General features: G+C 40.7%; 1 protein-coding gene across 1 annotated transcript in view; it reads left to right on the top strand.

Moving 5' to 3' along the window:
* Positions 1–17,841, top strand: part of vegfc (vascular endothelial growth factor c) — an 81,031-nt gene extending 63,190 nt beyond the window's left edge. The window contains exons 5-7 of the mRNA XM_069168292.1: positions 2,744–2,886; positions 9,272–9,596; positions 17,273–17,841. Coding sequence (XP_069024393.1) covers positions 2,744–2,886; positions 9,272–9,596; positions 17,273–17,381 — 577 coding nt within the window. The 3' untranslated portion in view covers positions 17,382–17,841. The remainder of the gene's footprint in view (positions 1–2,743; positions 2,887–9,271; positions 9,597–17,272) is intronic.
* The last annotated feature ends 411 nt before the right edge of the window (positions 17,842–18,252 follow it).

The following is an 18,252-nucleotide window of genomic DNA, read 5'->3' as shown; positions in this document are numbered from 1 at the left end:
TTACCACAGGTGGACTCCAGTCAAGTTGTAGAAACATCTCAAGGATGATCAGTGGAAACAGGATGCACCTCAGCTCAATTTTGAGTGTAATGGCAAAGGCTGTGAATACTTATGTACAGTGGGTACGGAAAGTATTCAGACCCCTTTAAATTTTTCATTCTTTGTTTCATTGCAGCCATTTGCTAAAATAAAACAAGTTCATTTTATTTCTCATTAATGTACACTCAGCACCCCATCTTGACAGAAAAAAACAGAAATGTAGAAATTTGTGCACATTTATTAAAAAAGAAAAACTGAAATATCACATGGTCATAAGTATTCAGACCCTTTGCTGTGACACTCATATTTAACTCACATGCTGTCCATTTCTTCTGATCCTCCTTGAGATGGTTCTACTCCTTCATTGGAGTCCAGCTGTGTTTAATTAAACTGATTGGACTTGATTAGGAAAGGCACACACCTGTCTATATAAGACCTTACAGCTCACAGTGCATGTCAGAGCAAATGAGAATCATGAGGTCGAAGGAACTGTCCAAGAAGCTCAGAGACAGAATTGTGGCAAGGCACAGATCTGGCCAAGGTTACAAAAACATTTCTGCAGCACTCAAGGTTCCTAAGAGCACAGTGGCCTCCATAATCCTTAAATGGAAGAAGTTTGGGACGACCAGAACTCTTCCTAGACCTGGCCGTCCAGCCAAACTGAGCAATCGTGGGAGAAGAGCCTTGGTGAGAGAGGTAAAGAGGAACCCAAAGATCACTGTGGCTGAGCTCCAGAGATGCAGTAGGGAGATGGGAGAAAGTTCCACAAAGTCAACTATCACTGCAGCCCTCCACCAGTCGGGGCTTTATGGCAGAGTGGCCCGACGGAAGCCTCTCCTCAGTGCAAGACATATGAAAGCCCGCATAGAGTTTGCCAAAAAACACATGAAGGACTCCCAGACTATGAGAAATAAGATTCTCTGGTCTGATGAGACCAAGATTGAACTTTTTGGCGTTAATTCTAAGCGGTATGTGTGGAGAAAACCAGGCACTGCTCATCACCTGCCCAATACAATCCCAACAGTGAAACATGGTGGTGGCAGCATCATGCTATGGGGGTGTTTTTCAGCTGCAGGGACAGGACGACTGGTTGCAATTGAAGGAAAGATGGATGCGGCCAAGCACAAAGATATCCTGGAAGAAAACCTCTTCCAGAGTGCTCTGGACCTCAGACTGGGCCGAAGGTTCACCTTCCAACAAGACAATGACCCTAAGCACACAGCTAAAATAACAAAGGAGTGGCTTCGGAACAACTCTGTGACCATTCTTGACTGGCCCAGCCAGAGCCCTGACCTAAACCCAATTGAGCATCTCTGGAGAGACCTGAAAATGGCTGTCCACCAACGTTCACCATCCAACCTGACGGAACTGGAGAGGATCTGCAAGGAAGAATGGCAGAGGATCCTCAAATCCAGGTGTGAAAAGCTTGTTGCACCATTCCCAAGAAGACTCATGGCTGTACTAGCTCAAAAGGGTGCTTCTACTCAATACTGAGCAAAGGGTCTGAATACTTATGACCATGTGATATTTCAGTTTTTCTTTTTTAATAAATGTGCACAAATTTCTACAATTCTGTTTTTTTCTGTCAAGATGGGGTGCTGAGTGTACATTAATGAGAAATACAATGAACTTTTTTGATTTTAGCAAATGGCTGCAATGAAACAAAGAGTGAAACATTTAAAGGGGTCTGAATACTTTCCGTACATGTGATTTTTTTCGTTTTTGATTTTTAATAGATTTGCAAAAATTTCAATTTTTTTTTTATTTCACATTGTCATTATGGGGTATTGTGTGTAGAATTTTGAGGGAAAAAAATGAATTTAATCCATTTTGGAATAAGGCTGTAATATAACAAAATGTGGAAAAGGTGAAGCGCTGTGAATACTTTCCGGATGCACTGTATGGCTGCTTTTGGAACTGGCTTACTCTCCAAATTGATTATAATGGCAGCAGGAGGAGGATTTTTCCTCGTCATGTACAAAACCATTCCTCCACTCTCACCGGTTCTTCTGATTCTTCTCAGCAGAAGGCTGAAGGCCTGGAAAATGATCTCTGAACAGATACTACATGTGCAGTTCTTTCAGTGGGTTGTAGACTTTATGCTGTCATTGAAAACACATTTTTCACTGTATCATCACCTTTTAGGTGGATATGAAGAAGTTGTTAACAAACAGCTGCTTATTTACACACCAAGCAGTTATGAAGTAAGCTTAGCCTTAATTTAAAGTGGTGCCTCAATTTCCAATATTCCAACATTAGCTCTGTTTTTGGTTTCTACTAGTGGATGAAAATAATTAGCTCTTTAGCTGCTAAATGCTGCATTACATTCACCAGCACTCGTCTCTAACTGTGTCTGTTTGCTTTTTGCTGCTGAGCAGGTAGTGTACAGAAGGTTTGTAGAGCTTCATCCTTAGAAATAGCTGCCAAACATGAATCTAAAAGAGTGATGAGGGTGAATCAAAACAATAAAGTTGCTGCCAAGGAGTTAAATGATGAACTGAAACTCACTGTAATATTCCCGCAGCGTCAGTTGCTTTCTTATTGTGACGCTGCTTTCATGTCGTCCTTTTTTCAATACTGGAAGCTTGTGATCCCTCAACAACATCAGTACATTATAGTTTATATTATCTGATGGACTACATCACTGATTTTTGATTGGATCTCTGGAAGTGTTAACTAAACTTTCTGTGTCTCTCTATCGAAGGTGTCCAATAGCCAACAGGACGTGTCCGCCTGGTCACACCTGGAGCAGCAGGCAGTGTCGGTGCATCAGCATGGTGGCCAATGTGCACCACAACCCCCCTTCCCCACCGATGCCCCCTGTAAGACCCTCCCAGCAGCACCTTGGTGAGTGTTTGCTTTTTTGCAAACAGAGGTCTCTGGTATTTTTTTCAGAAACACTTCAGAGGAAGCCGTGTTTGCTTATTTTTCCAGAAGTAGCCCAGAAAAAAAGAAAAAAGGAGGAGGTAAAGCAATAATTACAACTGCTGATCGGCAGAAGGCCGGTCTAATAGCTGGGAAATTAACCTCTGCTGCCAGCAAAGTCCAGACTGCTGGACGAAGCAGTATAGATGGCAAAGCTTTTGGAAGCAGTGTGTGTTTTGGGATTTTGAAATTGTCAACAATAGGACTTAGTTATGTTCAACATTTTTGGTATCAGTACCAATACCTGGATTTTGAATCCAGTTTCTGAAGATTACTATTTTCTATACACATTTTGGAAAATCCATTTCAAGAAAAATAAAATTACATTACGCAACACTGTACAAATCTGTATTCTCATAGTTAAACACCGATAATAAAACTCAATTAAACGGTCTGCTTACGTTATCAAAACTCCAGCACAGTATTTACTCCAAAACACAGTATTACATCTATAATATACAAAGACTGCTGTTGCATCATTTGAAATTACTCAGCGGACGGGCTTAATTTTCCACGTGTCATAACTTGAGTTAGGGCGTACATATTAGCTGTATACTGCTATCAACACTGACCCTTTTGATTTACACCTCACTGGAGCTAGTGGATGCTTCCAAGCCCTGTCTGCAGACTACACTATTCAACCAGAGTCAGGACAAAACCCCAAAGTCCAAGAACACTCCGTAGACCTTTGTGATACATTTGTGGTGATGCATAAATCATGGCGAGGGTGTAAAACCATTCCTAACGCTTTGACTGTTCCCAGAAGCAGAGTGACATTAATAATTGTGAAACTGAAGATGTTTGGAACCATCTGGACTCTTAATGGACATCTTTGGTCAGGAAGATGACCTAGAACCTACTGGTCACTCTAACAGAGGTCCACAAGTCCTCTGTAGACATCAGACAACTTGTGAGAATGATGATCATCTCAGAAGCACTTCATCAATCAGGTGTTAAGAACAGCAAACTAAAATGCTGACTAAGAGTTTAAAGGACTTCAGCAGCACAAAAAAAAAAATTATTCTCTGATGTGATAAAACAAAACTTGAACTATTTGTGTAGAACTCCAAGCATTACCAGGTTATTGATGGTCAAATCTCATGAATACACACCTTATAAACAAGTGGAATTCATTGCAAACTTTCAAAAGGTTTCTGCTGAGTTCGGAGAGTCCGACGTGGAACGCTAGCAAACCTCGCAGTAAAAGTAACAGAGGTTTTGGGCCATACTGTGAAACAGTCCTTGAATGAGGCCCATTGACACCGTTGACCTCATCGTACATTAAAATATAAACAGCTCTCGTTACTGCTTATGTCTACAAATGTTTTAAGAAGGGCTCTGATTTAGATTCCTGAGCTGTTTGGTATGAATGCACATCGGCAAATGTAAAATATATTTAAAGACGTAAAAAGAAAAAGAACAGCTGGCCACATGTTGTCTCTGATGTCATCCCATTTTACTATCCCACTAAACTGAACAGCTGGGTCGTCTGTACTGGCCAAAGATTAAAAAAAAAAAAGTCAACAGTGCATCAGTGGACAGATAAATAGCTGCAAATACTTCAGGTAGGATGGATCAGTGTGGGTTGTTGCTGCATGACGATGTGTCCCCAAGACTTGTAGTAACACACACACACACACACACACACACACACACACACACACACACACACACACACACACACACACACACACACACACACACCAAACACCGAAACAGACACACAGTGTTAGCAGAGTCTCTCTGTGTTAGTGTTTGTGACAGGAGAATGTTCATGTGTTCATTGAGGAGTATTTATGACTGCAACGTGTTTGTTGAGAGTCTGCATGTGTGTGTGTTGGTGAGTTCCTCAGTGTGTGTGTGTTTGGCTATGATAACACTCTTTGGACTCAGTGTAAACAAATGAAAAACGGAAGAATGTGGAGACCTCAGAGCAGCAGATTCCACAGATACTCACTCATACACACTTACACGAACACAGTGTGTTTCACAGGGACAGAACAGATTATCAGGGAAAGACAGCAGGAGGTATTTTCCTTCAAAACCAAGTTCAGAAGCAAAACGTCTGACTGGCTGATCGACAAAAGCATTGTCAAAATATTATTATCAGATTGTACATTTATGCTTTGTGCAGGTCAAACCTTTTATGTCCTGGACACTCCATGAGTGTTCCACCAGCTCTACTTATATAGTACTTAATTAATTATACATATTATTGCCCTCTAATTTTATTTTAAAGCTCTTTTTTTTTTTAAAAGATTACAAGAAAAATCATGGCACACGCGGACACATCAATTTATCTTCACGGTCAAAGGATTATGTTCCAAACATAGAAACAGGAACAGGATTATTGGTGAAGCTGTGAGTGAAATAATGACATCTATATAGAACAGGAGTCTCCAACCTTTTGACAAAATGAAAGTGTCCGAGAGCTCTTCATGTTTAGAAACATTTATTCACATAGCTGAGCTCCTCCCAAGCCAGCTGAATAAGATTCTTTAATCTGAACAAAAACAAATCGATACTCAACACATGTTGTATCACAACAGCTTAAATTCAACAGCATGTACTGCTTTTTCTGCATGTATTTTATTTTAATTTGATGAAGCTCACATCTGTCATTGAAAACAAAACAATGGTTATTGCTCACTTTATTCGTCCATAATTTCTGTCTGTCCACTTGTGACTGTATCACATCGCTTCCCTTCAGTTTCTGATTAAATTTCTCAGTTACATCTATCAGGAACGTGAGATCAAATAGCCGCTCAGCATCAGACCACAGGATGCTATCCTCCTCCCTACATTCCATGAAAGTCTTGATTTCACTCAGCAGGGAAAGAAAGGCAACAGCAGACATCATTTCTGTCTTACTTTTATCATAATCTTTCAGGCACCGCGGTCATTGACTCTTTTACAATCCCGCCATCAGTGAAGGTTTTTTTTGTGCTCCGTTAGAAAGTGCTGCACTTTAAATGACGCTTCTGTTGCTTCGTCGGCCTCTTTGTCGGTTTGGTAAGACTGCAGCCGTTTAAGTGCTGTTTTCAGTTCATTCACCTTCTCTGTTTGTAGAGTACTACCAGCCGGAAAGTCCCGTGAAAAATTGCTGTGAACTTTGTCGAAGTTACATCTTTTACAAAGTGACACACTCGCACTGAAAATTAGACACAGACACACAAAATCTCAGCTTCCCATTCTTCATGAAAATAGAAGACTTTTTGCCTTCTATTGGCCTGGCTTCTATCCGTGGCCATCGTGAAATCTGTTGCGTGCTTGCTAACCTGATGACATCACCTGATGTGAGAATCATTTTGTGTCACAAAGGGGTGCGATGTCTGTGAATTTGATTGGATAGAAATATCTAAACAGATTTACCAAGTGACTTTGTGTTATCATATTTATGTACATGTTTTTTGAACCTTCAGCGAGCTATGCAACGAGCTCAGAAACAGATAATAAGCTTCTGACAGCCCTGGTGTGGACACTACTACACAAACTACTTTTGGTCTTTGTAACTTGGCTCTGTTACCTCCCTGAGTTCTCTCAGCAGAGACACGCAAAACCACTTAGATGCAGATATATGTGCTTATTCTAAAGGACACACGCTCCTGTCCTGCCTCCAAGCACATTTTAGTCCCTCTGCAGCCTCTCTGCTGCTTTGCCTCCCCAGGAGTCAGAGAGCGGTGCAGCGCGCTCCTGCTGGTATATATGGAGAGAGAGAAATCAGTAACACCAAACACCTGCGCTGATTAACTCTCCCTGGCACCGGTTCCTGAACCTCTCCCCCAATCAGTCCCACCTGCAGCTGACCCACAACCACGCCCCACTGCCACAGTCTGGTTTTGTCACTAGGGATGAGATGAATACTCAGCTCAAACGGTTAAACTCGCTGCTGCCCTGCTCCACAGCACTGTTTCGGCAGCCTGCCTCCATAGGCAGGCTGCAGAAACAGTCTGTAGTTTCTATCCAAGATCCAAAAGTCTGCCAGTTGTCATTTGGTGGACTTTGACATTTAATTAATGCCAGTGTTTTGCATCTATGTGACTCAAGATTTTATTTGTCCCTTAATCTTATATCATTGAACTGCTTCTGACACTAGATGGCGGTTCTCATAATGGAGGCCAACTCGCAATTCCATGAATGTGGTGATTACGGACCAGAAAATACCCGACAAATAATTTTCCTACTCCGACTTAACAAGGGAGGATGTTAAGTTATCTTCACTAAGCTGACTGCTTTCAGACCGACTATGGTGTCAGGCTGAAATAATATTTTATTGTGGACTGCATCTGTGTCTCAACCACCGTCAGTTTATTTGATTACGTTTATTTAATAAAATGTTTAAACACACACACACACACACACACACACACACACACACACACACACACACACACACACAGAGAGAGAGAGATCAAATGTTGAAACTGAACTCATTGTTAGAAAATATGTGCTGACTTTGAGTTTGATGGCAGCAACAGCAACACATTTTAAAAAGTTGGGACAGGCATGTTTACCACAGTTTTGCATCACCTCTTCTTTTAACAACACACATTTGGGAATGGAGGAGATAGTGGCGTTTTGAAAGTGGTTTTCAACCTTGTTCCTTGTTTACAGAGATTTCTGTGGATTCTCTGAATATTCGAATGATAATATGTATCGTAGATAATGAAATCTCTCCACCTTTACTGCTGAGATACTCTGCCTCTCTGGGATTCTCTTTTTATACCCAATCACATTACTGATTTGTTGCCAGTTAACCCTAATTAGTTATGAGATATTCAACCACATGTTTTTATTTTAGCATCACACAACTTTTCCAGTCTTTTGTTGATCCTGTGAAATCCTAGTTTAGGGTAAGTAGGGGTGGGGTAACCACAAATTTCTTGCTTAAATTCCATAGAGATGATATTGTCCTATTCAGTAGTAAATTGTGTTTCTATCTATACGTGTGTTTGCAGAGAACTGACCTCTGCCAGTGACTGCAGCTAACCACAATGCATCAGCATTATGTGATTTTGCAGAAATTAATATTTTTTTTGTATCTTTCTTTGGAAACATGAATGTGTAAACTACTCTGACAATATGGAATACCATTCAAATATTTCAATATTATCTGACATCCAGCCCACACTCAATATTTCTTGGCTTTAAAATTGGTTTTGTGATTCTAATGGTTTATAACCACCTCAAAGTGTTCACGTTGTTCTTCTCCTAATTGTTCTTTTATTAGTGCTCATAGTATTTGCCTAAATTGAATAATTTGTTCAGTCAAATAGATCATTTCTTCCCTTAAATTATGTCGTTTTTCAAGTTCTCTGCTGATTTGTTCCCTAAAATTAGTAATTTTTGCCCATAAATAATGTGATCTTTTTCCTCAAAGAATTGTTTTCCTTTAATCACCTATTTTGTTACGGTCAATTAATAATTTGTTTCCAAACATGAGTACGTTTTAAAAAGTACTTTATGGGCAAAACCTTTGAATTAATTCAGATATTTTTCAAGTGTTCTCCCCCGAAATATCTACATGAATTATATTGTGTGGTGAAGATTTTCTTCCCAGATTAAACACAATCATCCGTGCAGAAAAATGAAGTTCTCCTGAACCTCTTTTGATTACTTTAGGTTTTTAAAGTCTGTGTGAACATGGGAGCAAAGGCGTCTTGGATTTTCTCAGCAGTAATCTGGGTCTCTTTGTTATCTGTGTTTGTTCATCTGTAGACATGCAAACACACATGTGTGTTTGGAACAATCTGAACATCTACAGTACTTGCCAGACCTTTTGTTGCTGTTGTTTGGTTTCTGTTGCTGTGTTTTTCAGCTAAATGTTGACTTGTCAGCACTGAAAGAGAACCATCTGTGTTTTCTCAAAGGAAAGCGAGAAAATCACAAGTACATTTAAGGAATACTTTATCAGTGTCGTCAAGCAACTGCCATGTACACTGTTTTTATATGCAGTTGTGCAACATATCAATAATAGACCACATTTACAGCAGTGTTTTGCATAGGGTACCATTCACTTTCCTTTTTCTGATATTGTTAAATTCTATTCTGCAGAAATCCTTCCATCCATTTATCCATTTATCTATCTACCTATCTATCTATCTATCTATCTATCTATCTATCTATCTATCTATCTATCTATCTATCTATCTATCTATCTATCTATCTATCTATCTATCTATCTATCTATCTATCTATCTATCTATCTATCTATCTATCTATCTATCTATCTATCTATCTATCTATCTATCTAATAACTGTAAATGACCCACTTTACCTGTATGTCTACTTCTTATTCCACCTCCAGACATATTCTCAGCAGATGTGTGTGGCCCAGATAAGGAACTGGACATGGAAAGCTGCCAGTGTGTGTGTCGGCACAGGGATCCAACTCATGACTGCGGCCCGAACCGACACCTCGACCGCAACACTTGCCAGTGCATTTGCAACGTGCTGCCCGCTCCATCCTGCCCGCTGAACCACGTCTTCAACAAAGACACCTGCCAGTGCACGTGTAGTAAGACGTGTCCAAGGCACCAGCCCCTCAACAAGACCAAGTGTTCCTGTGAATGTAACGAATCACCTAATAAGTGTTTCCTAAAAGGAAGAAGGTTTCACCAAGCCACATGCAGGTAAGGAGAGATCTGCGGGGCTCAGTACCATCCACTGTTTGCTGATTTAAAAATTCCATCCTTTGCAAAAGAGCACTCAGCTTTTAAAGATATTGGGCCCTGTATTCATACCCGGTACTGCGCAAGGTTTCTTTTTTTCGTGCTTGCGCCAATTTGTAATTTCCATGGCTCAATGTAAACCCAGCTGCATCGAGATGGACAGAAGGCTCAACAAGGTGTGTGTAAAGATGAGCCTCTGCAGTTCAAATATGGTACTTAATCCCACTAGTTTAAATAATTAAAACAAGATCTTCTAATGCAACCATCTGATTCAGTTAATCATATTAAAGATTAAGCTGACTCTTGTCTATTGAAGTAGATGTCAATCCAGCAGTTGGCACATGTCATGACACAGTATGAATGTCTGAATCCAGCATTACACTGTTAAAATAGTTGTCGTGCATATTAACGTTACTTTCTGCCGTAGTCCTCTGGTTTGTGTATGTGAGTAGGCAGCCTGGCGGACGGGCTGTTTAGAGTTTGGAGCGGTGAGGACAGAACCCGCCTCTCCTTGGCACTGACTGGCCGTGGAGGCAGGCTGCAGAAACCCAGGAAATAAACAGTCTGTAGTTTCTATCCAAGATCCAAAAGTCCGCCAGTTGTCATTTGGTGGAATTTGACTTTGACATTTAATTAATGCCAGTGTTTTGCATTTACGTGACTCAAGATTTTGTTTGTCCCTTAATCTTATATCATTGAACTGCTTCTGACACTAGATGGCAATACCAGGGAAAGAGGCATTTATAATATTAGTTACATCTTCTGAGACCGACTCGCAGTACCATAAATTTGGTGATTACGAACTGTAAAATAACAGACAAATAATTTTCCTTCTGCGTAAAGTTTGGATGCCGGTGCCGGTCTGCTCCTTCATCAACAGTTGCACCACAGCTGTTTTAAAGGGAATGAGAGGAGTTGATTTAATGGGCTGTGATTGAAGTCGGCTGTGACACACTTTCTAATTATCTATTGCTTCTACTTTACCACTGTGCCATGCTGCGCCTGCGTTTGTGTTCCCTAAAGGCAAAGCAAGGCAAGGCAAGTTTATTTGAATAGCATATTTCAACAACAAGGCAATTCAAAGTGCTTCACATAAAACCATTAAAAGCAACAAAACATCAGGCAAAAGAAAAGGAAATTTAAAAACAAAAGAAAAGGAAATTTAAAAACAATTAAGAACATTGATCGAAACATTAAAAACAGTCATTAAAACATTAAACAAGCTAAAAATAGAATAAAAGTTGCAGTGCAGTTTAAGAAATAAAATAGAGTAATATAATGCAGAAATGCAGGAAATTGATCAACATTCTTGAGTTTGGTTCAATTGAAGACGGCAGCAAACAGAAAAGTCTTCAATCTTGATTTAAAGGATCTGAGAGTCTCAGCAGACCTGCAGCTTTCTGGGAGTTTGTTCCAGATATGTGGAGCATAGAAACTGAACACTGCTTCTCCATGTTTAGTTCTGACTCTGGGGACAGAAAGGAGACTCGTCCCAGATGACTTGAGGGGTCTGGAGGGTTTATAAGGTAGCAGCAGATCACAAATGTATTTTGGCCCTAAACCATTCAGTGCTTTATAAACCAACAGCAGGATTTTAAAGTCAATTCTTTGTTGGACAGGAAGCCAGTGTAAAGACCTCAGAACTGGAGGGATGTGATCCACTTTCTTGGTCTTAGTGAGGACTTGAGCTGCAGCGTTCTGAATCAGCTGCAGTGTTCTGACTGACTTTTTGCAGAGACCCTTAAACACACCGTTACAATAGTCCAGTCTACTGAAGATGACTGCATGGACAAGTTTTTCCAAATCCTGTTGAGACATAAGTCCTCTAATCCTTGATATATTCTTCAGGTGATAGTAGGCTAATTTTGTAATTGTCTTGATATGGCTGTTCAGATTGAGGTCTGAATCCATAACTACACCCAGATTTCTTGCTTGGTTTGTGGTTTTTAACATCAGTGATTGAAGCTGAGCACTGACTTTCAATAGTTCTTCCTTGGCCCCAAAAACAATTACTTCTGTTTTATCTTTGTTTAATTGAAGACAATTTTGGCACCTCCAGGTGTTGATTAGTTCAATGCATTTACAACCCTTGTATGGGATTATAGTCCGCTGGCGATATAGTTATGTAGATTTGTGTCGTCTGCATAATTATGATAACACATTTTGTTTCTTTCCATAATCTGAGCCAGTGGAAACACGTAGATGTTTAACAGAAGAGGCCCCAGAATTGAACCTTGGGGAACACCACATGTCATTTTAGTCCGCTCTGATGTGTAATTAGCTGCAGACACAAAGTATTCTCGGTCCTTCAAGTAGGATTCAAACTAGTTTAGTGCTGTGCCAGAGAGTCCCACCCAGATTTTTAGTCTGTCTAGTTACTACTAGTTACTACTAGACAGACTGGTCGGCCGTGTCGAATGCAGCACTGAGATTGAGTAATACTAAGACTGAAATTCTACCAAAATACCACATCTACATTCATCGGCCACACCTGCATTCGCTCTCGGTGCACCGGCGCTTGCAATGCAGCGGTTGAAAAGGCAGTTCATTGCAAATGAGTGCAATTCTAAACCAAAGAAATTAAGTATTTTGTTGGCTCTTGTAAATTTCCACTGAGTGAACCATTTTTCACTTCAAGTTGTGAGATAAACTGTGATTGTGGAAAGCTAAGATCGTACATTAGATGGCAAGAATGAAAGCCCCCTTTTTGCTCTAGGAATTTTTTTCCAGTTGCAGTGTCTTTCATCTTCATTTTATAATTTTCAACTTTTGGGATTCACTGCCATCTCAAAATGCTTACAAATCTCACAGGCGTGTTGTTTGTGTCGTGCAACCTCCGTGATTTTAAATGTCTTTTCATTAATTTCTTCATAAATCAATTTACTGATGCAGCCATCCATTTGTCCATTCATCTCTATCATTTTGTCCATTCAGTTACCCATCCATTCTTCTGTCAGTTTGTATAGCCATCTCTTCATCCATTAAACTGCAATCCATCCCCTCACCCATCTATCCATTCAATATCCATTGTGCATCCACTCATCCACTTCTGATTATCATATTCACATGTGTTTTGTAAAGTCAGACATTTTGAAGTACATTTTGTTTTGCTAATTTTTGTATCAGTTTTTTTTGTATTCACGTGTTATGTAAAGTCAGACATTTTGAAGTACATTTTTTGAATTTGTGAATACAAAAAATGAATTACAAAATTGATATAAATGATTTCTATATGACTGTGATTAGGGTCTTTCAACAGTGTAAGTTCTTGGTATGTTTCAATGGTTGCATCATCCTGGAGAAGTCCACACTAACGCACACACACATGTTCATACACTGGGAATGTTAGTGGGTGCGTATAGCGAGAGGAAAGCACAGGTCTGACGGCAGTGGGTGGTTATTGCAGTGAACCCAGTGTGTAATACAAGATTTCAGTGTGCTAATGACTTCTTCTGGCTGTCACTTAACCATTTCCTCTCCCAGAACAGAAGGAAACACACACACACACATATACACACATCCATCCATCCCGTCCACGTTTGACCCTTTGTGACCCTGTTTGAGAGTGATTTATGAGTAGAGCATTGCAATAGGAATCTTGACTCTGGGATCTGGCACTTAGGTCTGTTTGACTATGACTGTGTGTGTGTGAATGAGAGTTTCTGTGCATTCAAACTATTCTGTGTATTTCATCACAGGTTCATAGCAACCGTGACTGCAGTGACAGTTACACGCCAAAACCTTTACTATGCTGAAGTAAAACCATTTCAAATGTTATTTTGACTTTCATGGCTACACTGCTTATGTAATTATCTGAAGTTTGGACAATGAGGCCCAGCCTCTTTGCACCAGTTGCCGTGCAATGTGCCAGCTGCTAGGTGTCATATAAGTGACTAGGATGAAGATGTACTCATTAACAATTCATAATGGTCAATGATCTGTTGGTGTAGTGCAAGCTTGAATTTAATTAGGGCCAGAGGCTCCAATATTCTTTCACCTGGATGGATTAATGAGATCTGACTTTCACCAACACCTTAGCAGTGTGAGAAAGAAATGGGAATATATACTGCCTGCCCCCGTGTGCACTTATGGTTTGAGTTACAATGTATTTTATTTATCTTTTTATTGAAATTTTACAAAACGCATGTTTTATAATTAATGAATATTTCTTCCCATCACTTAGAAGGAAAAAGACATGCTGGGAAATGAAAATGTGCTCATCCAATGACCTCACTCCCTGTCTATCTATACTGCTAAAAAAAAAAAAAAGGGAACACTTAAACAACACATCCTAGATCTCAATGAATGAAATATTCCAGTTGAAAATCTTTATTCATTACATAGTGGAATGTGTTGAGAACAAAATAACATAAGAATGATCAATGGAAATCAAAAGCATTATCCATGGAGGTCTGGATTCAGAATCATGCTCAAAATAAAAGTGGAAAAATCAGATCACAGGCTGATCCAACTTCTGTGGAAATTCCTCAAGACAAGTCAAAATGAGGCTCAGTAGTGTGTGTGGCCTCCACGTGTCTGTATCACTCCCTACAACGCCTGGGCATGCTCCTGATGAGACGACAGATGTTCTCCTGAAGGATCTCCTCCCAGACCTGGATCAAAGCATCAGTCAACTCCTGGACAGTCTGCGGTGGACGTGGCGTCGGCGGATGGAACGAGACATGATGTCCCAGATGTGCTGGATTGGATTCAGGTCTGGGGAACGGGCAGGCCGGTCCATAGCATCGATGCCTTCATCATGCAGGAACTGCTGACACACTACAGCCACATGAGGCCGAGCATTGTCATGCATCAGAAGGAACCCAGGGCCCACTGCACCAGCATATGGTCTTCAATGGGTCTGAGGATCTCATCCCGGTACCTAATGACAGTCAGGGTACCTCTGGCTAGCACATGGAGGGCTGTGCGGCCCTCCAAAGAAATGCCTCCCCAGACCGTCGCTGACCCACCGCCAAACCGGTCACGCTGGAGGATGTTGCAGGCAGCAGAACGTTCTCCACGGCATCTCCAGACTCCGTCACGTCTGTCACATGTGCTCAGTGTGAACCTGCTCTCATCCGTGAAGAGCACAGAGCGCCAATGGCGAAGCTGCCAAACTTGGTGTTCTCTGGCAAATGCCAATCGCCCTGCACGGTGTTGGGCTGTAAGCACAGGCCCCACTTGTGGACGTCGGGCCCTCGTACCGCCCTCATGGAGTCTGTTTCTGACAGTTTGAGCAGAAACATGCACATTAGTGGCCTGCTGGAGGTCATTTTGTAGGGCTCTGGCAGTGCTCCTCCTGTTCCTCCTTGCACAAAGGAACAGATAGCGGTCCTGCTGCTGGGATGTTGTCCTCCTACGGCCCCCTCCACGTCTCCTGGTGGACCGGCCTGTCTCCTGATATCTCCTCTGTGCTCTTGACACTGTGCTGACAGACACAGCAAACCTTCTTGCCACAGTGTGCATTGATGTGCCATCCTGGATGAGCTGCACTACCTGAGCAACTTCTGTGGGTTGTAGACACCGCCTCATGCTACCTCTAGTGGTGAGGACACTGGCAAAATGCAAAAGTGACCACAAATCAGCCAGAAAGGACGAGGACAGAGAAATGGTCTGTGGTCACCACCTGCAGAACCATTCCTTTATAGGGTTGTCTTGATAATTGTCTCATTTCCACCTGTTTTCTGTTCCATTTGTACAACAGCAGGTGAAATTGATTCACAATCAGTGTTGCTTCCTAACTGGACAGGTTGATTTCCCAGAAGTGGGATTGACTTGGAGTTACATTGTGTTGTTTAAGTGTTCCCTTTATTTTTTTGGAGCAGTGTATTTGTGCTCACTACTGAAGAGCAGTCTTGTCATTGTGTTTACACTGAGGCTTATTTTGCCAAGTAGTGACCAGCAAACTGTAAAAAAAGATATCATGGTTGCTGTTTTCCATCCAGGACTGTTGTTGTTCCATGAAATTTAAAAGCATCTCATTCTTTCCGCAGCCTTTTATGTTTCTTTAGCTGACATTTTTTCAAGCACTGGTAAGCTGCAGCATAAGAGAAATGTGATTGGTCCCCATGCAAATAGTTTTCATGGGCCATCCCCTCACCACAAACACCCCTCACACATGACACATCACAAACTAGTTAGCATTTCCCAGCGTCCCTTCTCACTTTGCAACTTTTGAGAGTAAAGCAATTAAATCGAATATACGTCTACGTGATAGGAAGAATAAAATGTTTTTAATATAGCAGGCCGTTTTAGAACGTTTAAATAAAGAGAAATAAAAGAGGCTGTGGCTCAAAATGTAAGTGCACAAGGGGAACTTGCAGATCCAATTGTAACAGTACATGAGTCTTCTGGGGCTGACAGATTTGGTGTAGGAAGACAATTCATCCACCCTTTACTAGAGTGAGCAAGACCTACAGAGTCATTGATATAGATGAACTTTATTACATAGCGAGTACTAAGCAGCATTAAGGAGGAGTGCCACCACCAATCATCAATTCCCATACAGTGTGGTACCCCTCCAAATAGTGTAATTATAATTATTTTGAAAAATATGTTTAATCGATATTGATGTTGCTATTGTGAACTATTTTGACCACACTAACCGTGTTGTGAAAATCTGATATTGTGACAGCCTTAATATGAGATATAAGATACAAGGCAGCTGCAGATGTTTCTGAGCTTTAAGGTATTTCCGTTGTCATTTCTGACAGAGTACTTGATCATTTTCAGAAAATCCAAGTGATCAGTTAATTTTTTCATCTTGTTAAAAAAAAAAAATCCTTAGAAACTGGATTAACACCACAATGTTTCAAAATGCCAGGGACCAGTAACTGCATTAGAAGTTCAACTTTAAAACATTTCTTCAACATTAACACCGTGGTCTGGTGGAAGCTCTGGGGGATCAGGCATGGGCTGTAAATCACATGGTAGTTCTGAAGGAGGTGCTTTTTACTGCTATGAAATCTTAACCTTAGTTTGGGCCTTTGACCTTCAGGACACACAAGAAAGTAGTTAGTGTTTTCTCTTTGTCAGGCAGCAGTGTTTGGTTATACTGAAAGCTTGCAGGCTCCCGGGACACAGTACACCACCACAGCACATCATCATGGCTGGAGACTTTATGTGACCAAAACAAAATAGTGGATAATATGTAAGTCCTTAGTTTTCATTCATACCAGTGACGAACCGGATCTCAACATTACTTTGGAATCAGGTTTCAAGTCAACTGCTCTCCAGTAGTAAACCATTAGAATATGTTCCTGCAAAAAAAAAGAAAAAAGAAAATGCAATCATCATATGATAGGTGGATTATGTGACGCATTGGAACCAAAGGATAATGGACTTCATTCATGAGCAACATGAGAAGTAATTTGTGACGGAAAAGTAAAAATCCAAATCACAACAAAAAAATAAACCACATGATACAATTTAAGTTGTGGTCTTCAAAGATTTTCTGGCTGAAACCAGTAGCATAGCCAGAAATTACCATACAGCCAGCCCATAATAAAAGGGGGTGGGCCACACAATTTAATTAGCTTAATATAATTTATTGTACATTACAAATGTGAAAGTGTCCGGCCTGCGTTAGGCTGTTTTTGGGTTTGAAGCTGAATCCTGTTTGTTCTTTTTCATTGCAGTTGTTTCAGGCCTCCCTGTGAGGTCAGAAGGCGAAGGTGTGAACCAGGGTTCTTCTTCAGTGAGGAAGTGTGTCGCTGCGTTCCGTCTCACTGGAGACGGCTGGACTAACCTCCGGATCACGAGGCGCTAACGAACAGATAATAAACTTAACGAGTAGAATTCCTCACCCGTCCCATGTAGACCTGCTGGTCATGAGTATCCCCATCAGCTGTGATGGCAGCTAAGTGTGTGGACCCTGATGGACGTGGGGAGGCCTTAGTGATTGGAGTGCAGTTATGGGAAACTCTGGTGATCTGGAGGTCAGAAAATGCACTGATTCCGCTGTGAGGAAGTTTTAATGGGAGAGCGACCGATCGGAGTCCTGGATTGGAGGGAAGGACTAAAAGAAAGAGTCAACACTCGACACTTGTTTGAAAATATTGTCTAAATAATTTGTTTTAAAATATTTGGGGGAGAATGTATTAATTATGTCTCAATATTCTTATGTCAGATATTGATTATATAATTTATTAAATGTTATTTTTCAACCTCTGTATATTGCAATTTCAGTATTTTTCATGAAAATACACTGTGATCAATATTTTTGTATCATGTAAAGTATATGTGTAAAATAAAAGTATACTAGATGTTGTATATTGTTAACTTAGTTTGTCATCCAGTCTGTTCTTGTGAGTGTTGTACTGCTGTTGTATTCTGCTCTTAATCCACTTCAGCGCAAGACATACACTTAATAAACACACAAACACACTCAGAGGTCAAACAAATCATCTCCTGCAAAACGCTCGCCTTCAGCAGCAGAACAGGAAAGAAGTGCCATGACTTCCGAAAGGTGATGAAGGCTCTGAAGTTCTTTAGTTGTTCAAGCTTCAGCTGAAAAACTCCCGCAACATTTCAGATTGTGTCACTAATAATGCCACGAGACCACAAATAAAAGATCAAATTAACTTTTCGTATAATATTCTCCTTGTGGATCAGTGGA

This window comes from Embiotoca jacksoni, unplaced genomic scaffold (genome assembly GCF_022577435.1).
Source record: "Embiotoca jacksoni isolate LCO1_2020_lvr unplaced genomic scaffold, fEmbJac1.0.p SCAF_4, whole genome shotgun sequence".
In the NCBI taxonomy this organism is placed as follows: Eukaryota; Metazoa; Chordata; class Actinopteri; family Embiotocidae; genus Embiotoca; species Embiotoca jacksoni.
Note: the sequence above shows the minus strand (reverse complement) of the source record. Positions and strands in the feature narration are given on the sequence as shown.